Below are 12,169 nucleotides of genomic sequence, written 5' to 3'. Positions count from 1 at the left end.
TGGTGGCTTTCCTTGTATCTCTGCAGTGTGGATTGAACAGAAAATTGGAAATCATAGTAAAAGGGCTTCACTTGGGCTGCCACTCACTTACTTGTAATTAAACTTTTTTTCTGCTTGAAAATTTCAATTCTTTTGGTAGAAATACCAAAATGTGTAAGTCTCCTTCAAGGGAACTGACTACTGTTTGTCATTGAACAGGTGGATGAGGGCGTGGAGATGTGAGTTCAGTTAGTTACTATTTTACACAAAAAGGGGTGGGTCAGTTTCATCTGGTACTTTTCTCAAAGACTGAGGAATACAAATGTGGGAACTCCTGATTCACTGAAAGCAGATCCAGTGACTTGTTTCTGAGGTTCTTTTTTTGGGAAAGTGGCAGTGTCGGTAAAATGCAGGCTTCTGGGGCATTTGTCTTCATTTTCTGATTACAAATTACTCTTGATGGACAGTTATTACTATGTATGTTAATCCTTTTTCTTCCTGTAGAAATAAAACGTCCTTTTGCTTCGCATATTCTACTACACCTCTGGAAAGGGTCTGGAGAGCGACTGTAAAAGTCACAGGTGTTCAATTAAGGAAAGGTCTACAAAATACGAATTGGTAAATAAGCATTGTTTCTACAAGTCCTTGCACCAAACTGTCACTTTGAACCCCACCAGGGGGAGCTGGAGATGAGGAATAGTGGAGCTTCCAAAGGTGGGTGTCGGTGAGGTTGCCTGGGGTCAGGCTCAGAATCCCAGAGTTCTGGAGTCTTACCCCGGGGGCAGGTGTGGAAGAGAGGGGCCTGGGAGACAGCTCAGGCTGAAGAGAAGTCTTGAGATGCCCAGGGAGTAGTCCCTTTCACACCATTTAGGCCAAGGCTGGGCTTAAAAGTCATTCTACAAACACGTTAAGCAGGGCCAAACTGAAAGGGCTTCCCACGATATTGGGGGTTCTGCTGTACGTGTACAGGCTAGAGATCTGTGAAAGGTCAATGAGATCATAAAGATGTGATTGTTGCTGACAATATCAAGAGTGACTTTGAGAAGAGATCCTGATGCCTTATGGTGCCCTCTAAAATTTAAATTTTACAGGAATGTCTGCATTGTTTTAAGGTTACGTTGTATCAGATTAATGTCTTTCAAGAGCTTGCCTAGGGTGCCTTTCCACACCTGAAATTCTTGTGATCTTGCTAGTTGCATAGCTGGAAATTAAATGTTTTGAGTCATACCTTGGCTCCAATTTAACATTTGGTGCTCCTTGGGTTGAATTTAACATGTTGAGGCTTTGTAATTTCATTTGTGGTAAAGGCTCTAGCATTTTCTATTTCTATGCAAATTTCTTGAAGCAGAATTGTTTGCATGTTTCTCTGCCCTAGAGAAGGCATTGTTTCTTTCAAATTTAACTGAGGCATCAGTTGCTCTTTGGTGCTGTCCATTACCATGATTATTAACTTTGTTAGCAAGTTTGTGACTTGGGTTTGCAAATTTTACTTGTTTGTTGCATTGATGTTCCCTTGTAGTAATTCTTAGTTTGGTTGTAAAAAAATTAGCCCTAGGCTGAAATTAGCATATAAGTTTTTTTTTAAAAAACTATTCCCAGAATCTAAAACTTGTAATAAAATTGAAACTTTTTGGTTTTTCTATGCCTTTTGAACTCTTGTATTTTGACTTTTGATCACATTTTATATTAAAGTGGCTAACGCATGGCTACTATTATTGTACAAGGCTTTTTTTTTTTTTAAAGGATTGGCATGTTAATCTGTTTAGCGACAATAAATTGGTTGTTTGTCCTCACTGATGAATTGCTGTACCAACAATGACCTTGGACTTCATTAAGTTTGAGAAGAACATGTGTCTTTTATTCCCACTTTCTTCACCCTAGTTATGCCGTGGTGCCTCAGGTTCTGGAGTTGACTTATAACCGAACTCTCCATGTAGAATTTCTTCAGACCCAGAGCCGGAGAATAACTTGGCAAACACATGACTTTCTGATGAATACGTGACGTGAACTTGAATCACACGGCACCCATTATCCCAGCTGTGCCGAGCCGCAGTTCAGACCCATTTCACCTGCCTGATCAAGGCACAGGAAGAGACTGGGTCTTGGAGCGTTTCAAGCTGAGATTTAAGTGCATAAAGGTAGTGAAATAGGAACTTGGTGCAGCCTTGCTCTCAGCTGACTCCAAATCCAGCACGGCTTCACCCTTAGCTGGGTGAACACTATCTCTCATCTGAGGTTTAATTTTGTTGCTTTCCTTTCAAAAGCCCCCGCTACCCCTTTCTGTGGCTTTTTCCGTGGTGAAGGTGTGCTTTTCTGAGTAGTGTCATCCTCCTAGCATTTTGGGACGAGCCACGTGGTGAAATAGACCAGTGCTGGCTGGTAAGTGGTGCCTCGCACAGAGGTGTTCGGAAACGTTGGTGTCACAGATGGGGGAAAGTGGGAGAGTTGGATCACATCAAATATATTTTAAGACAATTGGTCAAAATTACAGACTGTTTTGGGGTATTTAGGCCTCAGCCTTTTTAGGGGTCTCTTGGTTTCTTGGAAGGTGAGCAGGACCCCAGTATGGTGATAATGGTCCCCTGGTCCATCACTGACACGCTCAGGGGAGCTTGGAAGCTTGCTCTCCTTCCTCTTGCTGCCTGGCCCTTCTGCTGACTTACCCCCAAACTTCACAAGGCTGTAAGCAGGGCCCTGTGCGGGCCCCCCTTCCTGTGAGGGGGGCACATCCCTAGGAAGTGGGTCCCTGACAAGAGACAACTACAGATCTGGCAGTACCAAGGGGACAGGCCTCTGCTTGGTAACCTTGGACAGAGCCAATATATTTTTAAAAATAGTTTTGATTTTTTAAATGAATTTTTATTGGAGTATAGTTTATTTACAATGTTGTGTTAGTTTCTGCTGTACAGCAAAGTGATTTAGTTATACCTATCGTATATCCACTTTTTTAGATTCTTTTCCCGTATAGGTCATTACAGAGTATTGAGTAGAGTTCCCTGTGCTATACAGTAAGTTCTTATTATCTATTTTATATGTAGTGGTGTGTCAATCCTGGTCTCCCAATTTATCTCCTCCCCTTCCCTCTTGGTAACCATAAGTTTGTGTTCTACATCTGTGACTTTATTTCTGTTTTGTAAAGTTCATTTGTACCATTTTTTTAGATTCCACATATAAGCGATATATGAAATTTGGCTGACTGACTTCCCTAAGTTTGACAATCTATAGGTCTGTTCTAAAATATTTTGATTTTATTTATTTATTTTTGGCCGTGTTGGGTCTTTGTCGCTGCGTGCGGGCTTTCTCTAGTGGCGTCGAACGGGAGCTACTCTTCGTTGCGGTGCGGGGGCTTCTCATTGCGGTGGCTTCTATTGTTGCAGAGCACGGCCTCTAGGCGCGCGGGCTTCAGTAGTTGTGGCACGCGGGCTCAGTAGTTGTGGCTCGCGGGCTCTAGAGCACAGGCTCAGTCGTTGTGGCGTACGGGCTTAGTTGCTCCACGGCATGTGGGATCTTCCCGGACTGGGGCTTGAACCTGTGTCCCCAGCATTGGCAGGCAGATTATTTTTTTTTCTTTTGCGGTACGTGGGCCTCTCACTGTTGTGGCCGCTCCCATTGCAGAGCGCAGGCTCAGCGACCATGGCTCACAGGCCCAGCCGGTCCGCGGCATGTGGGATCCTCCCCGACCGGGGCACGAACCCGTGTCCCCTGCATCGGCAGGCGGACTCCCAACCACTGCGCCACCAGGGAAGCCCTGGGGCTTGTTTTTAACAGCAGTCATTTTTGGTCCATTGTTATTAAAATGTATATTTAATAGTTTAACAGTAATCAACGCTCTCCTTTAAATACTACTAGAGATTGCTAGGCAAAAATCCATTTGTTTCTGCCCTTCCAGTTTCTGCTTTGCTTTGGTTTTGGTCATTAAGTATTGTTACCTAGCTGCAGCCATCGCAAGAACAAGGACGGGGAGAGGATTATGAGTGATGAACATCTCGACTCTAATTTGCCAAATTAAGCAGTTGGAACTGTTCTTCATTGAATGATGTCTGACTTAACCTCACCTTGGGAACTGGAGCCAAGGTTAATGGTGCGTGTGTGGTGGGCTCTCTGGTGATGGGAAATGCTGTAGGTCACAGTTTCTCTGAAGTGGGACAGGGGACCTGTGGAAGTGTCCTGAACTCATTCCACCATGTGGGAGGGGTTGGGGGCAGGGCTGGGGACTGGGGTGGGCAGTTTGGTGGCGCTTAGGGTCTTTTCCTGGTTAACATTCGGGAAGACAGGAGGTCTGGAAAGAGGAAGGCAGCCTTGCCAGGCAAAATGCAGGCCTGCTAAAGCCTCAGTGGTTGAGGTTCCCTCAGCTACATGCCCAGGAGGTGAAATACAGCTTCAGGCCAGGAGGATCCCTTGCTTTCTTAGTCCGCTTCCCTGTTGCCCTTCCCTTGGCCCTTGCAGGCCACCTGCTCGGGGCAGATTCAACATCTCTCCTAATGTGGTTTAAAAGGGATCCAGGAGATGGGATTCCCAGTGCCCTGCGCTTTTTCTGGGAGGCTGGACTGTTCTCTCCCGAACGTGACTGCAGAGGAGCTGTGGTTTGGGGCTTGCTGGTAATTCACTAGGTCGGAAGGGGAGGAAAAACGTGCTGCATATTTTCCCAGCTTCCCCCGCCCCATGCCATCCATCACCTTCAGGTCACAGCTTGGACTTACTGTGGAGTGGGTTGTGGCCACCTCCCCAAGAGGTCTTGCACTAGGGGCCCTTGCCAAGCACCCACAACTCTCCTGGTTCCTCAAAGTCCCCAGGAAGGAAGAGCCCTCCTGGTGATGCCAGTGGCTCGGGTACTGGTGAAACAGGTTGAATGCCCACCTGGATGGAGCGGGTGCTCAGCCAATACCAGAGGGGTGGGTGCCAGAGAGGAAACCTCCTCCCGGCTGCTTTGGGCTTCCCAAGTCAGGTAGATCTTGAGGGTCCTTGGCATGACTGGGTCTCCAGTGGCTTCCCCCAAACGTGTCTGGCCCCAGGCAGTGAGGTGAGAGCGCCCGCCCTTTCCTGGCTCTTCTAGGGGTAGAAAGCCCGCCCCTGAAACTTTTGCGTTCGTAGAGTAGCTTTAAGACTTGCTGCAGCCGATGCTGGTGGCGCGTGTTTAAAATTCTAGTCTTGCTCCCGTGGGCTTCGGCCTCCATCTTCACCTTTAACAACCGAGGGCTGGCGGCGCGGTTCCTTCCCCCTCCGCGCGGAGTTTTGGGCACAAAGAACGCAGAGCCCGCATCACCCCCGGGGGTCCGGATGTGTTTAAAGCGGACCCCGCCTGGAGGCGCGTTTTGGAAGTGGGCACGTGTGCGGTGGGAGCGGGGCGCGATGGGGTGAGGGAGGAGCCAGCCTGTACAGATTTTTCTGGAGGAATCAGACCCACTGTCTCCAGAGCGGCCCTTCCCCAAGTGCGGAACACATTTTTCTTCGAATCCTCTTTGGAAAGGGGATTAGAAGCGTGTTGCGGCCGGTGCGGGGCGACCAGGGTCTCGGCGCGTGTGAGCGGAGTACTGGAGCTCGCTGCCCGCTGCCCCGGGGACCCCGCCTCCGCGCCCTTGGGGACCCTTCCCGGGCGGGGGCGGCAGCGGCATTGGGCCCTGCCGGGGTACGCGGGCCGGCGTTTCCCCGCCTCCCAACGGGCCCGGCCCACCCGAGTCCCAGCTCCCAGCTCGGCCGTCGGGTCCCCGGGCGCGTGGTCGCCTCGACGGCTCCCCCTGCCGGAGCGCCCTGTCCCCACCCCGCACCCAGAGTCTCAGGACTAGTCCCCCCAACTTGTTCTCTGCTGTTAACTAGTCGCGCTGCCGGAACGATGGGATGGGGTTGCCACAGCAACCAGACTGGACGTCACAATCCGGGCATGTCTGCCGCCCCCCCCCCGCCCCCCCCCCCTTCTTGCTGCCTGCCGCCGGCGCTGCCGCCACCACCTCGGCCGGCTGCGGGACTCAGGCTGCGGGGCGCGGTGGGCGGAGCAACCCGGGCTTTGCGGGGAGCGGGGCGAAGGCGGCCGAAAGGAAGAGGGTCGAGACGGGGGAGTGGAGGTTTGGGGGGGTGGGGGGGCAGGCGGCCGCCATCTTCTCGCCGAGGCCGCCTCGCCCGCCGCGCGCGCCCGTCCGGCAGCGCACGGGTTAAGGCTGGCACCGCGCCCGGCGGGAGGGGGGGCGCCCACCTCCCCTCCCCCCCGCGCCGGGCATGCGGGGCCCGCTGGGCACCGAGGAGGAGCTGCCGCGGCTGTTCGCGGACGAGATGGAGAACGAGGACGAGATGTCAGGTGAGCGGGGCGCCGGCTGCGCCCGGGGCGGGCGGCGGGGGACGAGGCGACCGGCGGGGCCCCGGGGCCGGACCTCGCGGGCGGCGCTGGCGGCGCGCGGGAAGGGGCGCCGGGCTGCGTTCCCGCCTTGCTGGCGCCGCGCGGCCAAGGGCGCGGGGCTGGGCGAGCGGCGGGGAGCGGCGCGCGGGCCGCCAAGGGCGGGTACGATAGGGGCCACCCTGGCCGCGGCGCGGGCGGAGGACCGCCGGGGGCCTGCGCCGGGCGCCCGAAGCGGGGAGGGGGCGCGGCGCCGCGGGGGTCAGCCCGCGTGCCCTTGAAGGGGGCGGGAATCTCGCTCGGCTGCTGGTGCCGCGCACTCGGCACTCTCGCCCCGCGCCGCGCACCCCTGGCCTCGCGGGGACGGGCGGGGGCAGGAGGGACCAGATACCCGGACCCGGCCGGTCTCGGCCCCAGGGTGGGCTGGGTGGGGCCCGGAGCGGGCGGAGGACGGGACGTGCTAGAGGAGAGGGCGAGCGCCCTGGCTGGGGCGGCTTCCCTCCGGGCCCACGAAAGCTCCGGGGTGAGGCGCGCGGGCTCGGACTCCCGCTCCCCTTACCCGGCCGCCGGGAGCCGTGACTGCCGCTCCCAAGCACTTTGCCCGGGCCGCCGGCGTCTTCCTGGCGCGCCCTAGCGCCGGCCGGCGCCTCCAGCCCGCGGTCGCCCGGCTAGTGGCGTTCCCAGCCCACCCTGCTTTGGCTCCGGGCCCGACTCGCAGGGCCACCGCCCCTGCCCTTGCCACCCCTCTCCAGAATTCAGTAGAAAGAGGGCTTGTGCGTCAGGGGTAGCCTTGCGGGATCATTCTTTACTCAACTGCTCACCGTTTGTTTGGGACGTTTCCCCTCCTGGCACAGCTGGGCAGGGCCTCACCCTGTCAAGCAGCCTTCCTCCTTCCCTTCTGGGGGACTCTGTCACATCGCAGCTTCCCCGCACCGAGTCATGGCCCCTCCTGGGCTCCTGGGGGACTTGTGGGCGGTGCCGGAGCCCTCCCTGGCCCTGGAGTGGGCTGTCTGGCCCCAGGGGGGAGCATATTCCACAGATTGGCACCTTAACTCCTGTGTGCAGGAGGTGAGAAGGGGAGGACCCAGGGGCGGCAGCTCCTCTCTGCTCTGCCTCTCGTACTGAGGGGCTTCCCACCAGGCGGCCATGCCCACTGGGGGGTCTCCTCCCCTGCTCACTTGTTTGCTTGCTTTAACAGGGTGACTGGGGCCTCACCCTGCTTTTCAGACAGTGCAGCCAAGTTTGCGAAGACCTGCTGGGGTGAGGGGAGTGGGGGTGAGGTGGCCACACATGGGTGGAGTTGCTTGGACAATAGTTGACTGCTACGTGCTGGGGTCCAGGGAATTAGGCCCATTTCCCGGAAGGGAACACAGAGGCCTAGCACAGGCACTGAAACCCATGGCTGTTTTCTACTTAGGAAGCTGGCTCCTTGGTAAAGCTGGTCACTGGCTTCCTCAGTGAGTGGTACTCGGGGCGTGGCCCTTTGTGGCACTGATGGGGCCAGTGGACAGCTGAACGTTCGTGAACAGACTTATTTCTGGGACTTCACCAACCCCCTGATGGGGTCCCCTGTCCCCCTTTCCCATGCGTTCTGGCTCTCCCTGGTTGTGTCAGGGCTTGGAGAGGAGGGGAGGCGAGGAGGCCAGGGAAGGTGTCCCCAGACTGGCGGGCACCCAGCTCACTCCACTTGGGCCTGGGTCCGAGTCGCCTGCCCACCACCTTTCCTCCCTCCGGCTTGCACCTGTCACTCCAGGGCAGGGCGTGGGGGGGTGGGCTTGGCCCCAGGGCCTCTAGGAAGGCCTCCAAAGTCCCGCAGAGCAGAGACTGCAGCCTGTCCTTCAGCAAGGCCAGGGGCTCCCACCTCCAGAGCACGTCCTGAGCCTCCCCGAGCTGCCAGCTCCTCTCTGTGTCCCTGGTCCAAACCACTGTCCCCTCCGCTGGTCCCCTCCGGCTGGTCCCCTCTAGAGCCTCCTAACCAGTTCTCTCCGACCACGCTCCGCTCAGCAGCCAGGGTCACCTTTGAAAACGCAAAGCAAACCCGGACCCCCACGGCTTGGACTGATTGCAAAGTCCCTTTTCTATTCCACCCTCATCTCCACCCCGACCTCCTTGTTCACACTCTGGCCTCCCTGATGCTTCTGGAAGCCCCCAGGCTCCATCCTGCCCTGAACGTTGGCCGTGACCCCTGCCAGACCCACGCTTTCCTCGGCTCACAACTGCCTCCTCCTGCCGGTTAGGTCTCAGCTCCTGGCTCCAGCGTAGCCCCACCCCTGTCGTTCTCAGGCCCATTTTAATGCTTTATTTTCTTCGCAGTGCTTCCCTGGAATATTATCATCAGCTGACTTGTGTCCGTGGGCTCCCGCCTTGGGTGTGACTCCCGTGACCACCCACTGTGCCCGGCACCTAGCACTGTGGGTGCTAGAGAGAGGGTTGTGGTCTCAGTGTCTGAGGGCTGGGGGGTCCCTGGGTCACCCTGGCCTTTGGACGTGATGACAGCCTCGGCCTAGGCCTCGTGTCTCTCCTGAAGCACTGGCCGCCTGGCCCCCTACCCTCCACTGCGGCCTCTCTGCAGCCGTCAGCCTGAGCTCGTGGCCGTGACCCACAGGGCTGTAGGGCCGGCGGGTCCCCCAGGTGGCCGTTTGTGGATGGGGGAGCCGGTGTGCTGGGAGCTGTCACACTAAGTTTTCAGTCTGCCGCAGCGGACTCAGTCCTTGTCAGGCCTACTGTCTTCACTCTGCCCGTCCGCCACCCCCCTCAGCAGCGTTCACGTTGCCGCCCGGGCTTTGGTCGGGCAGCTCTCTGGCATTGAGGCGGGTGGTTGAGCCTGCTTGCGGGGGTGGGGGAGGTGCCCAGCTGCCAGATTCCCCTGGGCGTTCAGAGGGCTAGTCCAAGAGAGGGCTCAAGAGTCAGGTGGCTCCGCCTCTGCTGCTTGTTTGTGGCTGACCTCGGGCAAGCTACCCAGTCCCTCTGCCTCAGTGTCCCCACTTGTGGAATGGGCTGCGGCGTCAGCAACCTCATAGAGGGCTTATTATGAGGACTGATGGGGCAGTGCACGTGGAACAAGTAGGTCACAGTGCCCGGCACGTAATAGGGGCCCAGCGAAGTGTGGCTTGTAGTTACCACCGTCCAAGGGGAGCGGTTGGCCTGCCTTCCCCAAGGAAATGCTTCTGAGACGTGCACCCTCATCCAGTAAGCTGGGGGGCTGGGAGCCTGGGCCAGAGGGGCTGGAGCGAGGGAGGGAGGAGAGGGCCTCAGCATCCCAGGCCCTTTCCCTGCCTTGTAGGCCCAGCCCTTCCTCAGTCCCACACAGAGGGGTGGGTTTCCTAGAGCTGCTGAGCCCATCTTCTCTCCAGGCCAGACAGTGTGACCACTCTGGCACTGGACTGGCCCAGGTCCCCCTAGCCCATCTAGGCTTCTGTGGGCCCAGGGACCAGGAGGGAGGGAGAGCCACGGTTCTTGAAGGTCTGTGCCTTCTTAGTTAGCTCCCCCCACGTTGGGGAGATGTGGGTTCGGGGCACCCCGGGGAGCCTGGTCATGTTTAATACTGTTTGCCGAGAGGAGGGAGGTAAAGCGGTTGTAGCAGCCTTTGCCCAGTGGCTTGGCCTGTGGGGTAGTCACCGCATTCTAAAGTGATTTATCATTTCATCAGTTCATTCAGTCACCCACCCACTTGTTAATCCATCCACCCACGTATCCACCCTCCCACCAGAACATCTACCCATCCAACCACAAAACCAACCAGTACACCCACCATACACTGGCCAGCCATCCTACCCATTCATCATGCATCCATCCATCCTCCCACCCACCCATCCATTTATTTAATCTGTCCAGTCCTTCCTTCCATCCATCCATCCATTGACCCATCATCCATCCATCCACCCATCCATTTATTTATCTGTCCATCCATCCTTCCTTCCATCCATCCATCCACCCATCCGTTTTTATCTGTCCAGTCCACCTTTCCTTCCTTCCTCCATCCCTCCATCCCTTCTTTCCTTTCTTCCTTCCATCCATCCATCTTAACCAGTCTCCATCCATCCATTTATTTATCCGTCCAGTCCATCCATCCATCGGTCCATTCATCTCTCTGTCCATCCATCCATCATCCAGTTGTCTATCCATCCATCCACTCACCCACCCAGCATAGATTTCTTGCATGTCTTCTCTGAGCGAGTATTGAACACAGTACACGGTGTCTGACTTTCTGGGGGTTTTGCAGGTGAAACTTTTGAGACTTCCTGCCTTGTCTCTTTGGCTCTGTCCTTATTTCCTTCCTGTTCTTATTCTCACTTACTCTTTCCCCATGTCTATCCCTTCGTCTGTCTCCAAGTCTGTCAGGCTGTCTTCCCCGAGTCCTTCCTTCTCTCTGTCTGTCTGTCCCTCTCTTTCCCTCTGTTGTCCCCGTCCCCTCCCTCCTGGCCTCTCTTTCCTCCTTTTCCCCAGCCTCCTCCATCCTCACTCTATCCAGGCCCCACTCCCTTAGGGTAAAAACTTCCCCTGTCCTCCGCCCCCACCTGCCTGCCTGCCCGCCCGCCCGTGGTGCTCAGGACTGACGTTTTGTTTGATGAGATGCCAGTGAGGTAGTGTCTGGGTTTTGTTAAATGTCATAAATGAATTATTAATCCCCCCCCCAGCAATGTCAGTAGAGACCTGTGGTGTGGGGGGCACTCCAAGGACTGATGGGAACCTTAGTCTTGGTGACCCCTCCTTGGCCAGCCCTAGGGTGGCCCTGAGAACCCCTGGCCCAGCAGTGGCCAAACGAGAGCCCACCCCTCCCCCCGCCATCCACTCCTTCAGCCCCGGCCATCCTAGCCCTCCTGAGGCCCTGGGCCCCGCCTGCCACTGCCAGGCACTTAAACTGCATCTCACAGTTTCTAATTCATCACCCCGTGAGAAAGGCAGTCCTCAGCCTATTTATCTTTACATTTTTATTTATTTAATTTTGGCTGCATCGCTCAGCCTGCAGGATCTTAGTTGCCCGACCAGGGATTGAACCTGCGCCCTCAGCAGTGAAAACACGGAGTCCTGACCACTGGACTGCCGGGGAATTCCCAGTACTCGGCCCATTTCAAGAATGAGGAAGTGGGCTCAGTGGAGAAGGGATTGGGGGCCACCCTGCCAGGAAGGGGTGGTGGTTCGAAGCCTGAGCTCCCTGTCCCTCCTCCTGGCCACCAGGTGGTCTTGTTTCCTGCTTGGGGGAATGGAAGGAGACCCTCTCCACAGGCTTCAGAGAGGATGGTGGACGTCGAGCTGGGTCCCCATCGCTGACAGATTTGCTTACCTTTCCGGACTCGGGTGACGGAGCTCTTGATCCGGCTCCTGGCTGCACCTCCCCACATCCGTCAGCCACCCCGAATCAGACGACCTACCTCTTCCTTCCACAGTCATACGTTTTTCTTTCGCTCTGATCACCTTGTGTTTGCTAAGTTCCCTGTCCCCAGAGGACAGGGGCAGGGGGTGGGCAGAGCATGGGGACTTGCGGTGGACTAGCCCTGACCCTCCCACCCTGAGGGACCACAGGTGATCTTTCAGACCAGGGGCCGGCCTGAGTCACCTCAGTGTCCCCTGGGCGTGCCTGAGCCTGGCACATGGGCTATGCTGTTTAAATGCTTGTGAAATAAACGTGGGGAAGGTCTGAATTCTGGGAGGGTCCTATACCTGGAGGGAGGGGCAGGCGCGGGGACCACACCTGGGGGTGGGAGCCACCTGCCGGGGCTCCATCCTGGCTCTGCCACCTGCCGGCTGTGAGACTCAAGTGGGCAAGCGATGAGATCCTCGGAGCCTGTTTCCTTGTCTGCACACGGGGGTGATAACAGTACCGTCTCCCAGAGTTGCTGTGTGGAGTAGATGAATTCATATAAA

At 56.3% G+C, this 12,169-nt stretch overlaps 1 protein-coding gene across 2 annotated transcripts in view; it reads left to right on the top strand.

The window, feature by feature from the left end:
- The first annotated feature begins 6,189 nt into the window (after window positions 1-6,189).
- Window positions 6,190-12,169, top strand: part of CHD5 (chromodomain helicase DNA binding protein 5) — a 65,849-nt gene continuing 59,869 nt past the window's right edge. For both annotated transcript variants that reach the window (XM_060013362.1, XM_060013357.1), the window contains exon 1: window positions 6,190-6,268. In XM_060013362.1, the coding sequence (XP_059869345.1) occupies window positions 6,190-6,268 (79 nt within the window). The remainder of the gene's footprint in view (window positions 6,269-12,169) is intronic.

Source organism: Delphinus delphis, chromosome 1 (genome assembly GCF_949987515.2).
Source record: "Delphinus delphis chromosome 1, mDelDel1.2, whole genome shotgun sequence".
Lineage (NCBI taxonomy): Eukaryota > Metazoa > Chordata > Mammalia > Artiodactyla > Delphinidae > Delphinus > Delphinus delphis.
Note: the sequence above shows the minus strand (reverse complement) of the source record. Positions and strands in the feature narration are given on the sequence as shown.